This window comes from Acinonyx jubatus, chromosome A3, assembly GCF_027475565.1.
Source record: "Acinonyx jubatus isolate Ajub_Pintada_27869175 chromosome A3, VMU_Ajub_asm_v1.0, whole genome shotgun sequence".
NCBI lineage: Eukaryota > Metazoa > Chordata > Mammalia > Carnivora > Felidae > Acinonyx > Acinonyx jubatus.
The window spans coordinates 87,867,513-87,887,073 of NC_069388.1; the positions used below are offsets into that span (position 1 = coordinate 87,867,513).

A 19,561-nucleotide genomic window follows, 5' to 3' on the forward strand; every position below is an offset into this window, starting at 1 on the left:
TTGCATTAGGGATGGGAACTTAAAAGCCGCTCTAATGCTACCTATGGGCTGTGCCTGGGGAGGGGTGGCATAAAGAAACCCTGAATGGGTCCTGGGCTCTCAATCTGGTTGCCCCCACACATCAGAGGGACCCTGGACCCCATAGCTCTCAAGGACTCCCATTTCCTCATCTGAGAAATGGGGATAGCTCTACTTGGCCCATCTACTTCATGATGAAGGAACATGCTGAGTTCGACATGAAGGCAGCCCTGAAGGGAATAAAGCTTCCTAAAGGTAGTGAGTATAATTAGAAGTGAGGCTGGAATACAGTAGGGCCAGGTAAGGACACTGTCATCAGAGCAAGGAAGCTGTAACCACCCCCTCTCCCTTACCACCTACCACTGGAACAGCAGTCAAGGGTAGCCCAGATTCCTTCCCTCCCACTTCTCCTCCATCAGCATGGGCCCCACAGGCCAGCTCTTCATGGGTGCATTTCTGTCTTGCTCACTGGATTGGGAACTCTCCGGGCATGTCTTTGATCTCTGTTTAGTGTCTGACACACAGTGGATGCTCAGTGAATTCGGAAGACTAAATGTATGAGCCAGCAGGCTGGGGGCCCTAGTCCAGGAGCCCGTCCTGCTCCTCAAAACTCTCACCCTGCTCTGTTCAGCAGAAAAAGCAGCCTCCTCTACTCCCTCCACTTCTTCACTCAGGGCTCCTAGAGCACTAGCATCCTTCTGGACTTCACTGCTCCTCATTGACCCCAAGTGATCTGTGTCTCCAGACCTCAGCTCTGGTCACCCTGCACCAGTCAACCTGGTGAGGTCACAGCCTCATCATTCTTCCCCAAACGGGCCAATGCCACGGTGACCACAGTCACACAGGCATCCAGTGTCCACTCCGCACAGTCCTAAGCACATCAGGACCACCCCCTGAAAAGGCACAGATACAAACCAATGAGGCACCTGAAGGGGTTACAGACCCTTTCTTCTGAGTGAGGGAGTATTTTTGTTTTTCTTCTGTCCTCTAAATAGCTCTTGGGCTTTCTCTCCGACGGACTTCTGTATCGGTCCCTCCTCTGTTTCTCTGCCTCCCACAGCCTGTTCCCCTGGGCCTGCTGCAGAGGATGTGGCCCCCATTTGACAAGTACCCAGCTTCCCTTGCAGCTGAATGCCTGAACTCTCATCCCCCTTCCCCTGCCAGCCCACACTGGCTCTCCCCACTCCATTCTTCACCCCCTGCACCTCTGCTTGCCCGAGGATCCAAGGAGGAGACAGCTTCAGAGCAGGTACCACAGAAGGGCTCCTTTCTTCAAAGCCTCCCCTATCCTGCTTCAGGGTAAAGGAGCCCTTCATCTGCCCCTGGAAGGACTGAGGCTGGAATGTGAACATCCTAGCCCCTGGGCTGCTTTGCCCCCCTCCACCCATCTCCTCCTGCAGTGTATTCTCAGGGTGGCAGCTCACCGCTCACCTGGCACTGGGTTGTGGCTCCTCAGCTGGTCGTGTCTCCAAGGGCAGAAGCACAAGCGGGGAGGCTGGGGTGGTTGCAGCGTGGTCCTCCCCAAGTGGGGCAGGGGAGCCCCCAGGGGAGGAGGCTGGCTCCCCAGGGGGTGGGGAGGAAGAAGTCAGGGGCCGAGCTCCAGGCAGAGGAGAGCATGGAGGGCTGGGCTCCCCATGGCGGTGGCCGGCCCAGGACGGGAGAGGGGGCGGTGGAAAAGCAGGCTCTGGGGGCGTGGGCAGCTCTTCTGGACCAGAGAGGATGGAAGATTCCCTGGACCCTGGAGGGGATGTGGACGGGAGACTGGGGGGGTCTTGGTTCCCCTGAGACAAAAAGGGGTTCAAGGCATCCTCCTCTGACGCCCAGAGGTCAGTGTGTTGGGAGCTGCCGGGCAAGGGCCCAAGCCCCTCTCCCACTGGTCCTTGGGTCTGGGCCTCAGGACCCTCAGGGCTCCCTCCTTTCTCTGGAGCCTCCCGGATCTGCTGACTCTGAGGAGCCAAGCTCTTTGAGTAATGGGGTATGGGGGCAGGACCCTCAGGGCAGCTAGTGGGCAGGGATAAGTAGGGCCCAGACACAGGAGGGCTGGCACCCTCCACTACGTCTTCCAGGCCTGGCCCACTCAGCAGGGTTCTGGAAGAATGGCTGTCAGACTCCGACCCAGGGGCCTCGCCCTCCTCCTTGGCCTCCTGTGGACCAGCAACCAGCATGCTTGGGAGGTCGTCTTCTCCTCCAGTCTCTGCCCCCCTGCTTCTCAGCCCCCCTGCAGCAGCTGCCGTGGCCGCCTCCTCCTCCTCCTGAGAATCTGAGGGTGTGAAGAGGCGTGGTGGCTTGGGAGGTGGCCTGCTGGGCTGCAGTTCCTTGTCCAACACCTGCTCAGGTTTGGGTTCTGGCTCAGGCTCTGGCTCCAGCTCCAGTGGGGGAGGCCCCTCACTCCCCTTGGGGCTCACAGCTTCTGGTGACTCTGGCTGCATCTGGGGAGGAGGCAGCTCATCAGACTCTCCCCGCAGGACCGGTGAAGACATTTCAGCTGCAGGAGAAATGGTGACCACATCCCAAGGCCATGAATCTTCCACTGTATTGAGCTCATGCAAAAGCTGGCCTTCGCCTTGGGATGCCTCGTCCTTGCCCTCAGGGGCGTCGTCTGGGCCAGGCAGTCTTTCCCACACACTGATCACTTCTGGGGAGCTAAACAGAGACGTCGCACTGTCTGCTGGACTCTGCCCTGCTTCCCCTCCTGGGGCTGGTGGCTCCCTGTCTGCTTCAGAGTCTGAGGCTCTCGGGTGCAGCTGGGCTGACGTAGAGGGCAGGCAGGCCCCTATCGACCCAAGGGGCCCCAGGTCAGCTGTGCTCTTGCTCTGGCGGTCCAGTCCCAAGTCCAGAGGAACCCTGGGCTCCAGCCACACGCTGCTCCCACCTCTTCCTCCTCCCCCAGGGTCCCCCCGGGGCTCAGCTGCCTTCATTGTCATGGCCCCACGGCCTTGGTCTTGCAGCCCAGTCACCTCCAGCCCCACTCCTGCAGGGGCCAGGATCTTGCTCCTGGCCTCTGGACGCAGCCTGCTGGCAGCAAAGACGTTGAAGGTGTCGTCCCACTCAGGCGGGGCTTTCCCAGGGGAGGCCAGGGGGGTGGGGCTGGCCCTGGAGGCACTGGGGAGAGAGGGAGCAGGTGAAGGAGAGTTTAGTGCTATGTCGGCTATGAGTTCCTCGAAGAAAGGGTTGCTCTGCATGGAGGTGAGGAACGGGTTGGTGAGACCCAAGAATCCAGATGGGGTGGCTTCAGGGGCGGCGGAGGCGGCAGCAGCAGTGGCAGCAGCAGGGGAGGCGGCTGCAAAAAGGTTAGTGCTTAGCATGGGAGCAGCGGTGGGAGCAGGAGTGGGGGGGGCCGTAGCACAGGGGGAGCAGGGGAGGTGGTGAGGAAGAGCAGCTGGGTCAGGTTCTACCTGAGGAGACACGTCCAGGCTGTGGAGGGAGACAAAACCGTGAGCCTCCTGGTTAATGCCAAGACTGGAAACGCCCCTGCTGAATACCACGCGCCTGCCCCCCACCTGCCTTGGGCAAGGTACCACATGCCTGGTACCTGGGTTCAGGTATGTGAGCCAGGGGACAAAGGGAAGACTCTAACAGGTACATTATTAGGTGCTGCCCAAGGAGGAAGATGCTGGACAGAGCTCATTTAAACCTCATGCCAACCCCAGAGAGTAATAATAATCCCGTTTTACAGACAGGATTCCAGCCAAAACCAAGTGTTCTTCACTGGTCCATATGCTGAAGTTTCTACTCAACACCAGACTTATGCCTACAGAACCAATCAGAAAGCACCCTATATCCCTTTAAGGACTGAGAGAGGAAAGAAATACCAGGTGCTTGGAGGGGATGAGGAGACCAGAGAAAGGCCAGGCTTAGCGATCCGGCTGGGTGAAGTAAAGCCCTTGCTAATAGAACCCGGCAGGGCGCCTGGAATTCAGACCGCTGAAGCAGATGTGTTTTGCTGACCTCTTGCAGCAATAGGAGGTAATGATGGGGCAGTCATCAAGGCATGGTAAGATGTCAATAAAAAAGAACCCACCCCTCTCGTTTCTTGGGGGGGGGCGGGGGGAGGGAGGTCCATAACCTGCCTGGATGGACAGCAAGACATCACTGAGGATGTCTGCTGTCAGGCATCCACATGGCCCAGCACCCTGCAGAGGGTGCCCATCACCAAGGGCACTCACAGGCCAGCCTTGAGAGCAGCCCTGCTCAGGACACAAAGACTGGAAGGCGGCAGTAGCAGCAACTCTTGAGTGTCACCAGGGGCCCTCTGGGGTCCCCCACACAGAGAGAGATTGCCGGCTCCCCTGGGAAATCCATCCTGTGGCAGTGAACCTCCACTCCCACGGACACCGGCGAACACTTGCTGGCCTCCAGGTGTCCGCTCCAGGGTCCTCTCCGGGAGGGAGCACCACCTGCACCTGCACCTTACCTATGGTGCACAGATGACTGTAGGGGTGTGGGCTGGGGCAGACTCCGAAACTTGAGTTCATGGCTTCTCCAGGACAGCCCAGGAGACAGAAAACCAGAAAGGCAGTGCAGGTAAAAAGGGGAGGCCCACACCCCAGTTTTCAGGACTCTGACAGTGGTTTACAGCTGCCTGGCAGCTGAGCCCACCTAACAGGCCCAGACCTTGGTGGCTTCGCCTACTGCCTGGGTCCCATCTTCCAGCCCCCAGTCGAAGCCCCAAGACCCCCATTCCTTGGCCCCTGCTCAGGTGATCATCCTGGGAACTCCTATGTCTCCATCTTCTCCACTCAAGCTGCTGTTTTCCCCAGGGAAACACTGGGGGCAGGCACAGGGGCAGGAGGTGGTGTGGTTGAGGAGCAGAAGCCAGGTTTCACCAGCCAGCTCATATGGAACGCAGGTTGGGGTGGGAGGGGCACCTATGGAAGGAAGCCGGTTAGTCTGGAGTTCACCAGGATTCTTCTGGGAACCCAGGGCCCAGAGAGAGCTGGGCAGAGGCAGGGCCGGCTTGTCCACAAACATGGGGAGCAAGCAACGGGAAAGAATCCAGTTCAACCAGCAGCAAAGGTGGGCTTTGCAAGACAGTCTGTGAGTTTGTGATCCCAGCCACACTGGCAGGGCACAGCCAGGTCCAAAACTCTGGGCTTCTCTTAAGAATCCAGCTTCCAGAGACTCTCCTTATTCTTTTGCCCTATACTAACTCCCCATCCAAGTGTGGCTTCTTGGCCTCATACTATCACCTAGAGATTGGGTGTGGGGTGGAGGGTAAGAGAGTCCCATCGACTCCCAACCCACCAGGCTTCCCAGCACGGCTCTACCTCTGTGGTCCTGACATGGTGAAGATACCAAAAGAGGGCAAATCCTGGGCCCAGAGTCCCAAGCCCCACAAACGTCCCTTCTCCATTCTAAGCAGGCCCCAGGCAGGTGCCTACCTAGGGGACCACAGAGAGCAACGTACCACCACGTGGGTCAAGGCCCTGCCCTCAGCCTGCCCCCCAGCTGGAGCACCCATACCAGACACAGTCCAACTGTGCCAGCAGGAGTCAGCCCCCAGGAACAGAGCTACTCTGAGCCACCTCAGTGGATCTCTCCAGTCCCCTTCGTGACAAGTGACCAGAGGGGTCTGAAGGAAGAGAGCTCCATCAACATTAAAAGCACCTAGCTTAGCTCTGCAGTCCCTTCAGCTTTGGCCTGGCCCCACTCACCCCTGTGGTCTCATCGCAGTCTGGCTGGCAGTCAGAACCGCAGGGCAGGAGACGGCAGAGCAGGAGGCCCAGAGCCCCAGGCTAGGCTAGCACCCTCCCCCACTGGCTCCCCAGAGGTACACACAAACCCGTTGGTATGGAACCACCAAAGGGCTCTCCCTAGAGGATGGGACTCCTAGTGCCAGGCCCAGCAGGCTCCCAAGAATTGGCGGCACCTGTGAGAACATCCCATCCAACCCTCCCACCCAGTAACACCCCCTCCCCTTCCCCCCCGCCTCTCCCTTACCCTTGCTCCACCCCAGATGCACACTCTGAGGGTTCTCACTTTAGAATTTCCTCTCCCTGCCACTGTATCTGGCACAGACCAGACGCACCCCCACATGTGGTTATCTCCCCAGGTTATGCTCTGAGGCCAGAACCCACGGTGCCAGCCCGCACCATGCAGAGGGGACTTCAACATATGCTGACTTGTCTTGTCTTCTAGGAACAAAGTTGGGGAAAGAAATCAGAGGTCCAAATGTCTCTGCCCCAGTAATCTGAGGGAATAAAGCTTTAGGGCCTGCAGGAAACTTAGGACAACTGGTGGAACCCGCCCCTTAATGCTGACATCCCCCCTTCTCTCTAACAGCCCCTCTACTTAAACGTTGCCGTTGCTGGGCAACTTACTGCATCACCAGGCCACCTCTGTAGCTGGAGGTCAGTTTCACTGGCGGACAGCCCTTCCTTAGGCTGAGATGAGCCGTTGTCCTTGTTATTTCCACACACTGGTCCCAGAGGTGGCATGTGGATCTGCAAAGGCTCTCCACCAGGCAGTCCCCCAAAAGGTCAAAGCCAGCCTTCGAGGCATACACGCCCAGCCAACAAGCCCTTTAGCCATCCCTCCTAAGGCACGATCTCCTGGCACCCTCCTGAGACTGATGCCTGATGCCCAGGAAAGGTGTCCAATAGACGGGGCGTATGTATCCTCTCCCATCACCTGAGCACAATGGGGTGACAAAGAGGGGCCTAGGAAGCTGTAAGTGGGGAGACCACGTAATTTATCTTCCAAACCAGAATGTTTTTAACACAGTAAAAGGGCAATATTAACCATACCAGGAAAACAGCCACAAACAGGATGGACGGCCACACTAACTCTAGGTCACTGGACACACATCATGTCCCTCATTTACCCCACCCGGACTGCCACTGAGGCGCTCAGCTTTCGGCAGCCACTGCACACTCTAAGCTCATCGGGACCTCGGTGTCACTACTCCTGGTTAGGGGCCGGGACAGATGCACAGACCACCAAAGGCCACCACAATACACTTGCTCCCATGTTGTACCACACTGACCCCAATTTAAAAACTCTGTATCCAGGGGAGGGTGGGTGATGGGTATTGAGGAGGGCACCTTTTGGGATGAGCACTGGGTGTTGTATGGAAACCAATGTGACAATAAATTTCATATATTGAAAAAAAAATGAAAATAAAAAATCTGCATCCAGCACTTGATCCCCTATTGTACACAGGGTTCTATGATTAGTGTGAAGGGGCCCTGGCGGGCGAGCTCCGGGGTGGCCTGCCCACAGGGAGCTTATACTCTAAATGATCAGAGAGGGATAGACACAAAGACAACCCTGTTTGGCTCTGGTGGGTTGAACACGCTTGTGTTGAACACTCCTGACAGTCCTCAAACACACAGTAAGGAGCTCATGCTGCAGCCCAAGACACACGGCGACCACGGGGCTGGTGAGCAGGGCTGAGTCTCAACTACCATCGCCCCCCAGGCACACACACTGGTAGGGGCCTAGTATGACAGCCATGGGCCTAGCAGGCAAGGGCCAGGCCAGGCCAGGAGGAAAAGGAGGACCATCTTCTCAGCCCTTCATACCCTTGTTCCTTTTCTTCCAGCCACTGGCTTCTCCAACAGCAAAAGCTTTTTTTCTGGAGACTGCACATCCGACCCGTAGTACTGCTTCCGGCCTCTCCCTGGGGCACCAGTGCCACGTGGGAGCACTAGAGGGCGCTGCTGCCCTTCCCAGTGAGGAACACCCAGCAATCTGCAATGGTAGCCCCGGGGGGGGGCACAGGTGCCCCGAACCTCTGAGCCTGTAGACAGACTCTGGAGCTCCACTGGGGGCCTGAAGCTACCTTTGGTCACTCCAGTTCTGGGTATCTGACCTCATTCTCTCCTCAAAAGCCCAGAGCAAGCCCTCTGGGCAAGTGCCAACACTCATTTCTTCCAGACCACCTTCCCGGCTCTGTCAAGGCCCAGGGCCAGGGTGATGCTGACGGACTCACTATCCAGGTTTCACTCCTGTCCAGATTAGGCCACTTGACCCAAAAAACAGCCCTCCCACCCCACCCAGCCTGGATGCAAGGCCACAGGGCCAGCTCTGGTGGCCTATGCCCTCAAATGAGTCTCCAAAGGGCAGAAATGCCTGGATGGTCTCCATCCTGGTGAGGACAAGCTCAGAATTCAAGGAGAAGGGCACAAACCTCAGCTTCCTCATGTCTATAAGTGAGCCAACTTCTCTGGACTCTGAAGGGCCACTGGGAGACATAGAGACCCAGGATTAGGAAAATAGGCTATAAGCAGGAGTGATGACAACATCAAAGTCATGTCCTGCAGGGGTCTGAGCCCAAAGCCTGGGCACATGAACAGAAATGACCTCATGAGCAATTGTCTGCCCTGGAAAAGGCCCTGAGATGCCCCACAGACAATAGCACTGAGCCCATGGTCTGTGTTCCATCTGACCCAGGCACCCTAGCTCCTCCCAGCAAACGCCCTGCCCAGGTCTCCTGCCACCACCTTCCAGACTACCACCCATAAATATCTCTAAGTTGTCACAGGGCTATAGGCTCAGCCTGGGCTTCTGAGACAGGCCCATTCCCTTTTTCCTTATCTTCCCTCCGCTGCAGGTGGCCAGCAGTTCCCCTGGGCTCTGGTGAGTAGGGGCTGGGCAGCGGGGACAGAAGCTGATATACCTATAGCAGGGGATGCAGAGGGCAGCATCACCCAGGGACTGCTCCAACCCCCGCCCGTCCATGTGTGAGGCATCCTGGGGGCTGCCAGGCGGCCAGGCCTGAGCCCTCTCCCTGCCCTTCTCCGTGGACTTGAATTCCACTGGGAAAGAGAAAAACCAGGACTGCAGGAGTCCTCTCTCTTCTGCTGGGGAACGGCTGTAGGGCCCACTCTCAACCCTTCCTCACTGTGCCCAGCCTTCACACCCCACCTCCTGCCCACAGACCCGTGGACAGGGGAGGGGCAGGCTCACTGAGGGCAGAAACAGCGGCCCGACCACACTGGCTGGAGCTGCCACAGACACTGCCTGTCCAGGGCCTGCCCCTTTGTGAAGGGGGGGACATCTGCTCCTGGGACCTAGGCCTGGTGGCCCTCCCTACACCCTGTTGGACAATGCAGCAGCCTCTGATGGTCAGAGTGAGGAGTAGTCAAAGGGCCAGGGTGGGCGATTTGGTCATCTGAATGACCAATCGTATATTTCTCATATATATGTGGTCTTCATCCACAGTTTCTGGCTCATAGCTTCCAAAACCCTTGAAATTTCCTAAGCAATAAGAGCATCTTTTAATATTTGGTCTCTTGTCTGCAGTTCCTGAAATGCTTCAGAGCCATAAAAGTGAAATGGGCATCTTGTTATTCGTAACAAGTCCCTTTCTACCATAACTGGGTTTGTGTGGATGAGGTGACTCTTAAAAAGCCCCTAAGGATGGGGGCTGGTTGCCAGCGGAATCAACCATGAACAGAAGGGTGGAACTTTCAGTCTCACCCTCATTTCTGCAGAGGAGAAAGGAGTTGGAAGTTGAGTTGATCACCAGCGGCCAATGATTTAATCATAAGCGCTTGTGTGATGAAGTCTCCATAAAAACTCCAAAGAATGGGGTTTGAGAGTTTCAGGGACCAGTGAACATGTGGAGATGCTGGGGGTGTGGCATGCTGGGAGAGGGCATGGAAGCCCTGCGCCCTTTCCTACCTTGTCCTATGTATCTCTTCCATCAGGCTGTTCCTGAGTTATAGCCATTTATAATAAAAGAGCGATCTAGTAAGCAAAGTGTTTCTGAGTTCTGTGAGCCACTCTAGCAAAATAACCAAACCCAAGGAAGGGGGCGGGGAGATGGTCACTGGAACCTCTGATCTACAGCTGGTTGGTCAGTAGCACAGGTGACAACCTGGACTTGTGACAGGCATCCGAAGTGGGCGGGGGGGGGGGGGGAGTCAATCCTGTAGGTCAGTCGTGTAGGACTGAGCCTATGTGGGGTCTGATGCTATCTCTGAGTAAATAGTGTCAGAATTGAGTTGAATTGTAAGACATCAAGCTGGTGTCAGAGAATTCCTTGGATGTGTGGGAAACCAGTCCCCACAGTGGCACCAGGTACAGAATCCTAATTAGTACCAGAACCCTTCTGAGAGCTCTGCCAGAGCCTGAGCTCAAGGACTCCCTCATCGCTCTCATGGGTGGGACTTGGCACATTCACAACAGAACAGCCATCAGCACTTGCCATACCCCAAGACCAAGGATGACAGTGAGGGCCAGAGCCCTAACAGTCTTCCAAGGACAGAAGGTAGGTCACAGATTTTAAGGGAGTTGTCCTCAGCCCCTTGCCAGCCCAGGAGCATAACTGGGGAGGGGGGCATCAATGACTTGGCTCCCATCGCTCAGGGGGAAGAGGTCACAGAGCCAACAGGGAACAGCTGGGATGGAGGTGGAGGGTATGAGGTACAGGCCCCGTCCTGCCTCTCCACCTGCCAAAGCTTCCTGGCCTTGAGGCCAAAGGGCAAGAGGTAGAAGTTGGAAAGCAAAGAATTCACACAAATAGCCTTTCCTGCTTTTCTTCCCTTCTCCCCCTCCCTCAGGGGGTAGGCGTGCCAACTCAGAAGCAAGACCCATGAGCAGGAGACTGGACTCCTCAATCCACAGGGCCCCCAAAGCGCTGTGCCCTTGCAACTCACCTGTGTCCATGTGCCAACACCAAGCCCTGGCTTAGGGAAACAGCACCCTCCCCCAACTCAACCATGCAAAGCCAGAGCCCCAGCAGCCTGCCCAAGGGCCCCATCTGCTCCATTCTCCCTGCCCCAGGGTCCAGGCTGCAAATACCCCAGCATCCTTCCCGAGGAGCAAAGCTGGTTTTGCCAAGGACGTACCTGGGTTTCTGAGTCGGTTCCTTGGCTTCTCTGAAGCCAAACCAGCTACTCTTGGCCTTTTCCTCCCCGCTGGATGAGTGGTGGGGGGAGGCCCCCAGCGTGGGACCCCCCTTCTCCCCCAGAGAGCCACGGCGCCCCAACTCGCTCCGACTCAGCCCCTGGTGGTGGTGGTGGAAGAGGCCCATCCGGGGCTTCCGCTCCTCCTTCCGGGCTCCTTCCTTCTCGGCCACAGCCTCGGAGGAGGCCACCATGGGTGTGGCAACCTGTACTGGCTTTCCCTCTGGGAGCCGGGCCCCCTCTTCCTCTCCAGAGCGGTTGGCCCCAGTGGCCAACACTTTGGCCTGAGAGCTCAGCTCCTCCTGTCCGGGCAGCACCTCTGAGCTGCTGGTGCTGCGGCTGCCTCTGCCCCCGGAGTCATCTGCGGGCCGAGTCCCCTCCTCAGCAGGCCGGGAAGACACACTGTGCAGGGAGCTGGAGGGTGGGAAGGGGCCCGAGATGGAGCTGCGGTGCCGCAGGGGGGCCTGGGGCTCCTCGTTGTAAATGTGGCTCCCATTGACACAGAGCGAGGAGCGGGAGGCAGCTTCCAGGTGGCCCTGGAGGTCCAGAAGGGATCGGGGTGGAGCCGCTCGCATCTGGCTGGCCTCATCACTGTAGGTCCTTTTGTGAGTGAGCAACTTGGGGGACTGGGTAGCGTCCCTGCCTGAAAAGGAAGCACCCCATGGGGTTGGCAGCAGGAAGAGAAGCCCTGGTTCCTGGTGGGGGGCCTTCCCCCACCACCCTCCTTGTCCCCCTGTTCCCCACCCCCCACCCCGGGGCGCTCAGCCCTCACTCACCCCCTTCGGTGGACAGCCAGCTGCTACGGCTGGGCGAGCGTGTGAGGAGCTCTGCGCCCGGGCCCTGGTAGGCCAGGCTCCCGCTGGCCGAGGACAGGGTGCTGTCCGAGCCCAGCGAGGTGTTAGACTGCGTCAGGGAGGACTTGCGTAGCTTGTTGCGCAGGAAGAAGCCTTTGGCTTTGCCCATCTTGCCCAGGCTGCCCAGCTCAGGGTCCTCCAGGGCGCTGCTTGGGAGGATGGCGGAGGCAGATTCCAGCTCATACTTCTTCTTGCCCTTCATCTTGTCCTTGATCTTGCTGAAAGGGGACCGCGGCTTGTCCTTCATGGACAGGTCAAACATGCTGGCGCTCAAGTTATTGCGAGTGAACTGGATGGTGACCTGAATCTCTCCACGTTCCTTCTCCTTCTTGCCCGCCTTGGAGTGCAGCTTGTACCACCTGCGGGAAGGGGGTGGGAGGCAGCTGTGGTCACAGCACAAGGAGCCCGCCCCCCCCCCCCCACCGCCATAGGCTCCTGCCCTGACGCACAGGCCCAGCCTTCCCAGCCACAGGCAGAGCTGAGAAACTATCTACAGCTTTTCCATGATGAAGGAAACCACATCCTGTGTAGGGGAATCTCCTGGGTGTTACTGGGCAGGGCAGCGGTTACCACTCCATGCCACCCTCCCATCCCCCTTCCCTGAAGCTCGGAGATCCCCCCTCTTCCCCCTCCCTGCCTACATCTGCAACTCTGAGGCCCAGAGGGGTGAGACTGGGTGTGGAGAGGTCTCTTAACCCTCCAGGCCCCTGGTATAGACAGACCTACTCACATTTTTCCCTGTTTACATCATCTCCTCTGGCTAGTCCCAGCCAAAGCTCTGCTCCAAGCCACTAGTGAGCCCAGGAAAAAACAGCTCATCCAGAGGCCCAGGGCCAGGAACACATGTACACAGGCACCCCTACCTCAGTCACTTACTGACTCATCCGAGCCCCACCAGGAATACCTCTGCAAGACGGGGGGTGGGGGGGTGGGGGGGGGACACTATGGCATAAAGTGGCCTCAAGGAGACCTCAAGAGACCCAGGGAAGGGAAGGAACACTCGCATCTGCTGAGCATCGTGTGTGTGCCACAATGGAGTACAAGGGTTTTCGTCTGACGCTCACTCACACCTTACAACACGCCTAGGGGGTGGGGGCCGCCACCCTGATTTTACACATCAGGAGGTCAAGGCTCAGCAGTAAAGTAACTCGTCCAAGAACAAGCAGCCAGGAAGGACAGAGGAGACCGAGAGCCAGGTTTTCACCTCTCCAAAGCCCATGTTCTGCCCACCACACACTCCCAGAGAGACCCCTCACACACATGAGGACTGCACAGGATGGGTGGAGCCCGCCCTACAGGGGAGCGCTGTGCACCGGAGCTCTTCCTCTGCTGCCCAAATCCTCCTCCCGACCACTCGCACTCCGAGGAGTCTGCCCGGAGGTCCACCCAGATCCCTCTCCCATTCTGCTCAGCGGGCCATACCCCGTCCCATCTCCTACAGATGTGAGCAGAGAGATTCTGCAGAGAAACTGAACCAGAAAGGTTCTGGACGTAGGGACGCCAAGATGGGTTCAGGTGCAGGGCTGAAGACAGGAGTGACTAAAAATCAGCCCCCTTTCTCACACCAACACCCAGAATGTCTAACCTCCCTAGCATAGAAGAGCTAAACACAACCCTCAGAGGATGTGTTCCAGACAAGTTGGGGGAAATCTCCCAGAAAGTAGAACAAAGATGAGGCGATGATTGGAGGTCAGTCAAGGAGTTTCACCACCAAGTAACTGGAGAGTCAAGAAAGATGAGGGAGTCTTCTTCCATGTGTGAAGGGCTTGAGAGGCCTCTCTCCAATCCACAAGACAGGAAAAAGGCTGAACAAGCTGAAAATCAACAACTCACAGGGAATTTTTAGGGCAGTGAAACTATTCTGTGTGATACTGTAATGGTAAACACATGTCATTATGTATTTGTCAGTACCCGCAGAATCTAAAATACAGAGAGTGACCTCTAATGTAAACTACAGGCTCTAGTTAATAATATTATATTGGTACTGGTTCATCAGTTGTAACAAATGTACCACACTAATGTGAGATGTTACAACAGAGGAAATGGGGAACGGGATGGGGATCAGAGTTAGGGAGTGTATGTGAACTGCCTGTACCGTCCATTTGTTTTTCTGTAAATCAAAAACTGTTCTTTAAAAAAAAACAAAACTGTATACATTTAAAAAAGGAGGGGGGGGAGAGGGAGGGAACAGAGAGCACAAAGTGCGAGAAATAACACAAGAAAGTTTTCCTGACCTGAAGGACATGAGCATCAGCACACAGGGGCCCATAAGCACGTAGCACGATGAATAAAGAAAGACCCAGCCAACAGGTCTCACTGTGAGGTTTCAGAATACCAGGTATAAAAAGGAGAGCCCAGGGGCTGGGTGGCTCAGTACGTTGAGAGTCTGACTCTTGATTTCAGCTCAGGTCATGATCCCAGGGTCGTGGGATCAAGCCCTGCATCAGGCTCTGTGCTGAGGGTGGAGCCTGCTGAAGATTCTCTGTCTCTCTCCCTCTGCCCCTCTCCCCTACTCGTGCACACACACACGTTTTCTCTCTCTAAAATAAATACAATTAAAATAAAATAAAATAAAATAAAATAAAATAAAATAAAATAAAATAAAGCAGACCCTGGGAGCTTCCAAATAGGGAAGACAGGTTGATATGTTCAGGAATCAGAGTAACATTGGATCTTCACTAGCAACACTGGGTACATATGGAATCATGCCTTCAGAATTCTGAGGGAAAAGTTTTCCAGCCTAGGATTCTAGACCCAGCCAATCAAGCATGAAGGTACAATGAGACCTGGTAGAGATGGTCAGATTGGTCACTGAAGGGCTCAAAGTCCCGCAGTACATACATATACTACACCCACATATACCCCATACTACCCACCCTCCCACCCACCACCACCACCACCACCACCCCCAACACTGCACCCCACACACCCCTCCCACACCACACACATACACACACCACACACCCTACAACCGCCCCACATGCCTCAGTCAGTGCAATGGTGGTCACCCCCAACCCTGAAATCTGCCTACCCCACGGCACCAGCTCCCCGAGCTTCTCAGCTTCTCACAGACATAAACGGGTTGGGAGTGGGGCATCTTCTGTATGAAAAAACGTCTTCCCAGGCCACGTGCAGTTGCACCCCTTTGGGAGAGTCCATCATGACTGCACCCTTGTGTGCCCATTATGAGCTACGCGCCTGTCCTGTCCTAGGTGACCCACGCGATGGCCCGAGTGCAGTGAGCCAGGGCCGCTGGTTTTCCCTCCTAGACCATCCACCGGGCAGGCTGCGTCAGGGCAGACGGTGGCACAGGCAGGCAGGACAGAGGACCCTGCTCAAAGTGTGCGTGCACGTCTCCATGCTCTCACAGTATGCAGGGGCAGGAGGAGGAGGGAGAAGTGTGGCGAGAAGAGAGAGAGCTGAGAGATCAAAGGCATGTGTGAGAGGATGTGTCTGGGGGCAAGAGGGGAGGGTTACTAGAAAAACAAACCAGCTTGCATCAACATCCTCACACCCCTACTTTCTCAAGCCAGTGCCCACCCTGGGCCTGACACTCTGACTCTTTAAAGGCCGGGCCCTAGTCACTTTCTCCAAACCTAGACCAGGCCCTATCTAGCACAGAAGATCCTGGGAGGTGGAGAAAAAGAGAACTGTGTGGACTCCACCCCAAACCCACTAGCTCTGAGTAACTGGAATCGGCAAGTACAGACATCCTTTGCTGGGGCATAAAGGTCAGGGGCCCTCAGTCCCAGCTGGTCACACTCCATACATCGCAGGATGAACAGTAGCTATCTGTGGGGGGTGAGGCTGCAGGGAACAATGACCGCCTCCATTGAGTATTTTTGTCCGGTTTGAATTTTTTATAAGGAATATATAATATATATATATATATATATATATATATATATATATATTACTGTCACAATAGGAAAAAGAGACCAAAGAAAACGCTTGTTCCTATCTTATCTCCTCAGTTGCTTGAGCCACAGAACAGGCTGCTGGCCTCTCCCCTCTCACCCTTCAGATGAAGGGAGCTTACATCATTAGACCACAGGGAGGCTTAGGTCCTCTGCCTAAAGGATCCTTGTTCCCTGCCCTTCCCTACCCCCACATAAGGTCACCTCTGCTTCTCCTGCTTTTCCCCAGGGAATTTGGGTCTGTGTCTGTCTGTCTGCTTGTCTGTCTCCGACCTGCTTTTCAGGAAGGCCAGGAGTGAAGAGGAAAGACTTTCCTTACCATTTTCTGAGACTCCCCCATCCAGAGCAGAGTGAGGCTGCCTCTGGACCCCAGCCACTGTCACCCATCTACCTCCCTACCAGTCCAGGGCAGGACTGAACTGGACCCTGCCAGGCACCTTGGGTGTCCTGGGACTCAACCAGAGCAGGCCTTCTCCAAAGAGTATGACCCACACCAGCTGGGATGGCAAGGCCACATAACCACCAGCTCCCAGACAAAGCCCACATCCCTCTCCTCGACCCCTTGCTTCTGCTTCCTCCTCCTGCCTATCCAGATGGCCCCTAGAAAATCCCAGACCTGCCAGACCCTGTGGCACACGGTCCACTGGAGGCTAGAAGGCCACAGACATTGCCGACATGGGCTGATGATCCCTCAGTGAAACGATGGAGATTCTCTTTACAGAGCCCCACATGCAGCAGATCCCACTGGGCATCTCATCCCCACAAAGCGGGGCTCCCACGGGGAATGTGCCTACAGGGTCCTGTGGCCCAGCTCCAGTCCCACCTCCTCTGGGAAGATCTCGCAGCTGCCACCATCCTGGGCCAGCCCAATTCTTCCTCTTTCTGACCAGGCACAGGCACTCTGAACCAAACTCACTCCACAACCAGATCTGTTTGCAGTCTGCTCCACAGCTACCTAGTCCTGTCATATTCTGGGTGCTCAAGGTCTCCCTAGCAGGACTGGGTTCCCTGCAGATACTTACTGAGTAACCCCCAGGGTACACAGCTACAAAGTAAATAAATAGTGCATGGCAGTAAATTCTGAGATGTTACAACCTCTCAGTGATTCCCTGCCTCCACTCCCTCTCTTTTTCCTCTTGCTCCACCCACCCCTTGCTTGGAGCTCTCATCTGGATGCCCATGGCAGCAAAGCATGGTGGCTAAGAGCTGGGCTCTGCATCCTGAGTGCACACCCTGGCCCCCACCACTTACCAGGTTACTTCCCTATACCTCCGTGTCCTCAGACATCCAGTGGGAGCCACCCTCTTGGACCCCTGGTCAGTGCGGAGCCAATGCTTCCCATTTACTCTCAGACAGTGTGAGGGTCAAGGTGGGTGGGGCATCTGAAGTCTCCAAGGCCCAGGCAGCACACACGCAGGAGACGAGGGTTTGACAGTGACGATCATTATCTGGGACTTGTCCCCAGTGTGTCTGCAACCAACCCATGATGGGCACCGATGAGAAGGAAGAGTAAGAGGAAACTCCTTGTCCCTGAAGAGAGATGCATAGCTACAATGCTGAGCTTCAGGAGTAACATACATCAGCGCTTCCCGAACTGCAAAGTGCAAAAGGATCACTGGGTCTGGTTAAAATGCAGATCTGAGGCCATGGACGTCTGAGAGGCTCCATTTCCACCCAGCTTCCGGGGGATGCCCATGCTGCTGTGGACCACACGTGAGAGGGGGAGACGTGTGGCACGCTCATGTCCAAGGTTCTGTACCTCCTTTACTACCCACACAGTCCAGGAAGCGGGGTCCATTTTCTCCATTCTGTAGATGAGGAAACTAACCCACAGAGGTTTGTCACTTGCCTGAGTCACACAGCGGGTAAGCAATGGATTGGAACCTGAACATGAGGATGCTGAACTCTCAGCCCACGCCCTTGACCTTTAAGATGTAACATTTCTCATAAAACTGAATGCAAACACTCAGGCCTCTGGACACCCTGTCCAGCGACAGAGGTTGGAAAATTCCTGGACGTATACCACAGATGCTGGCACAATCCCAGGAGGATGTCGGGATTCCGACACCCTGGAATGGTCACTGAGGGAACCTTGGGGCTTTGTCCTGTCTGCAGGCCATTAAAACCCTATCTGAGGGCAGCCCAGCCTCCCCCAATGGCCATCAGAGTCAAGAATTCCTGGGAGGACAGAACCATGGAGAAGCCTTCAAGGCCCCTTGCTCATCAGCCAGACCTCCCACAAGCTCCCTCAGGCTGACAAAAGTTCAGCAGGGCCAGCTTGGACTTAGGACTTGGCACTCAGCCTCTTGCCCTGCCTCCCCCCACACCCCAGGGACAGAGGACAAAGGTGGGATGGAAGGGGTAGGGGGCTAGTTGCCTCACCTGTTCCCAAGATTACAACCTTAGTTACTCCTGTCAGTGGGGCTTCCCGGCCCGCGGTACCCAGCTCTCCACCTACTTATCAGGGAATGCTGCTGGGCTAACAGCTGCCACACACCATAACTGGAAATGCCCAGCACCCGGTGAGCCAACCTAGGACTGATGTCCAATTCACACATGCCCAGGTCAGGGCAGGTCCTGTCAGAGACCGGGGGCAGTAAGGGCTGTGACACACAGGCCCAGGCACACCTGACTCATCGTCAGTTCTTATCAGCCCCAAATGCAGCTTATGACCCAAATAATGGTGCCCCAGTTAGCCCCCACATGTCATTTGTTCAGTCCCCAAACCCAGGACCATCTTTGTCTCTTCTCCCCCACCTCGCACCCCACATCTAAACTTTGAACTCTGCTGGTTCTATGTGCAAATTATATCCAGAATTCTACCCGTGTCACCACTGTCACCCTGCAGTCCAGTCCACCACGATCGCCCCCCTGGACAGGACAACTCCCTACCATCCCTGCTCCACCGGCAAATAGGCACAAAACACCCTGCTCCTCAGAATGGTAGAAAGGTCCCATCTTTGGGTCCTGGCTCCTCTGACGCTCTGCACCACTCATCCCACACTCACCTTCTTGATGTCCCTGAGCCCAAGGCCACTGCACTTGATCCTCCCAGATCGTCAGGCCACGGTTCCCTCACTCACTCACATCAGGTGTCCGTTCATCGGCACCTCCTCAGTCTTCCCTAGTACCCCCAGGGCACATGCCTTATTCTGTTTCTTCAGTGTACTTAGTACTACTGGACATCCCACGTGCGGGTGTGTGTGTGTGTGTGTGTGTGTGTGTGTCCTACACAGTACAATGATGAGACATCTGTCCTCCCCTGCTCTATAGGCAGCAACTGTATTCCGTTCATCTCTGCATCCCCCGCACTTAAAAACAGCAGACATCTAAATATTTGTTCAGTGAATGAACAAATTAATCTAGGATTTGACTTTGGAACTTATCTGTCCCCATTCACCATTGAATAATTGTGTAATGTTTCTCTCATTACAAACCCATGGGTCTTACCCATGAGACCAGGAGCTCCTGGAAAGCAAGGGAGTGCTCCCTGCCTCCCATCCCCAATAGGAGCCCTCCAAGGGCAGGAGCCACAGGTGCCAGGCTTAAAGGGGACAGTTCCAAAAAGGGGCCTTCTTTAATCCTGACAGCCTTACCCCCCATTTCTGAGTGAAGAATCTCATTCACTTCCTTGGGAGAGAAGGCACTGAGCTAGATCTGGGAAGTGCCCAACCCAGTGAATGGAGGTCGGTGAAGGTGAGGGAGGTTGGGTGTTGACCACATTCTAGCCCATCATTAGGACACTAATCTTATCACCATTGATAGCTACACCTCTCCTTTATCACTTATTGTGTGCTGGGCACCATACTATGCACTCAACACTCCCATGATACCTTACTAATCCTCTTAACAGCCCTGTGAGGTGGGTGTGGGGGGCAGACCTCGAGGGTGGCTACAAGCACGGCCTGTGGAGCCAGGC

The 19,561-nt window shown here is 55.7% G+C and overlaps 1 protein-coding gene across 4 annotated transcripts in view; it reads right to left on the minus strand.

Annotated features, from left to right (window-relative positions):
• The window catches only part of RAB11FIP5 (RAB11 family interacting protein 5), a 37,792-nt gene that overhangs the window by 4,593 nt on the left and 13,638 nt on the right, over positions 1 to 19,561 (minus strand). For 2 of the 4 annotated variants that reach the window (XM_027072196.2, XM_053200758.1), the window contains exons 2-4: positions 11,648 to 12,084; positions 10,815 to 11,514; positions 1,450 to 3,120 (exon numbers count right to left, since the gene is read on the minus strand). In XM_027072196.2, the coding sequence (XP_026927997.2) occupies positions 1,450 to 3,120; positions 10,815 to 11,514; positions 11,648 to 12,084 (2,808 nt within the window). Of the gene's footprint in view, positions 1 to 1,449; positions 3,433 to 10,814; positions 11,515 to 11,647; positions 12,085 to 19,561 lie in introns of all 4 variants that reach the window. The other 2 variants (XM_027072195.2, XM_027072197.2) reach the window with 2 other exon arrangements.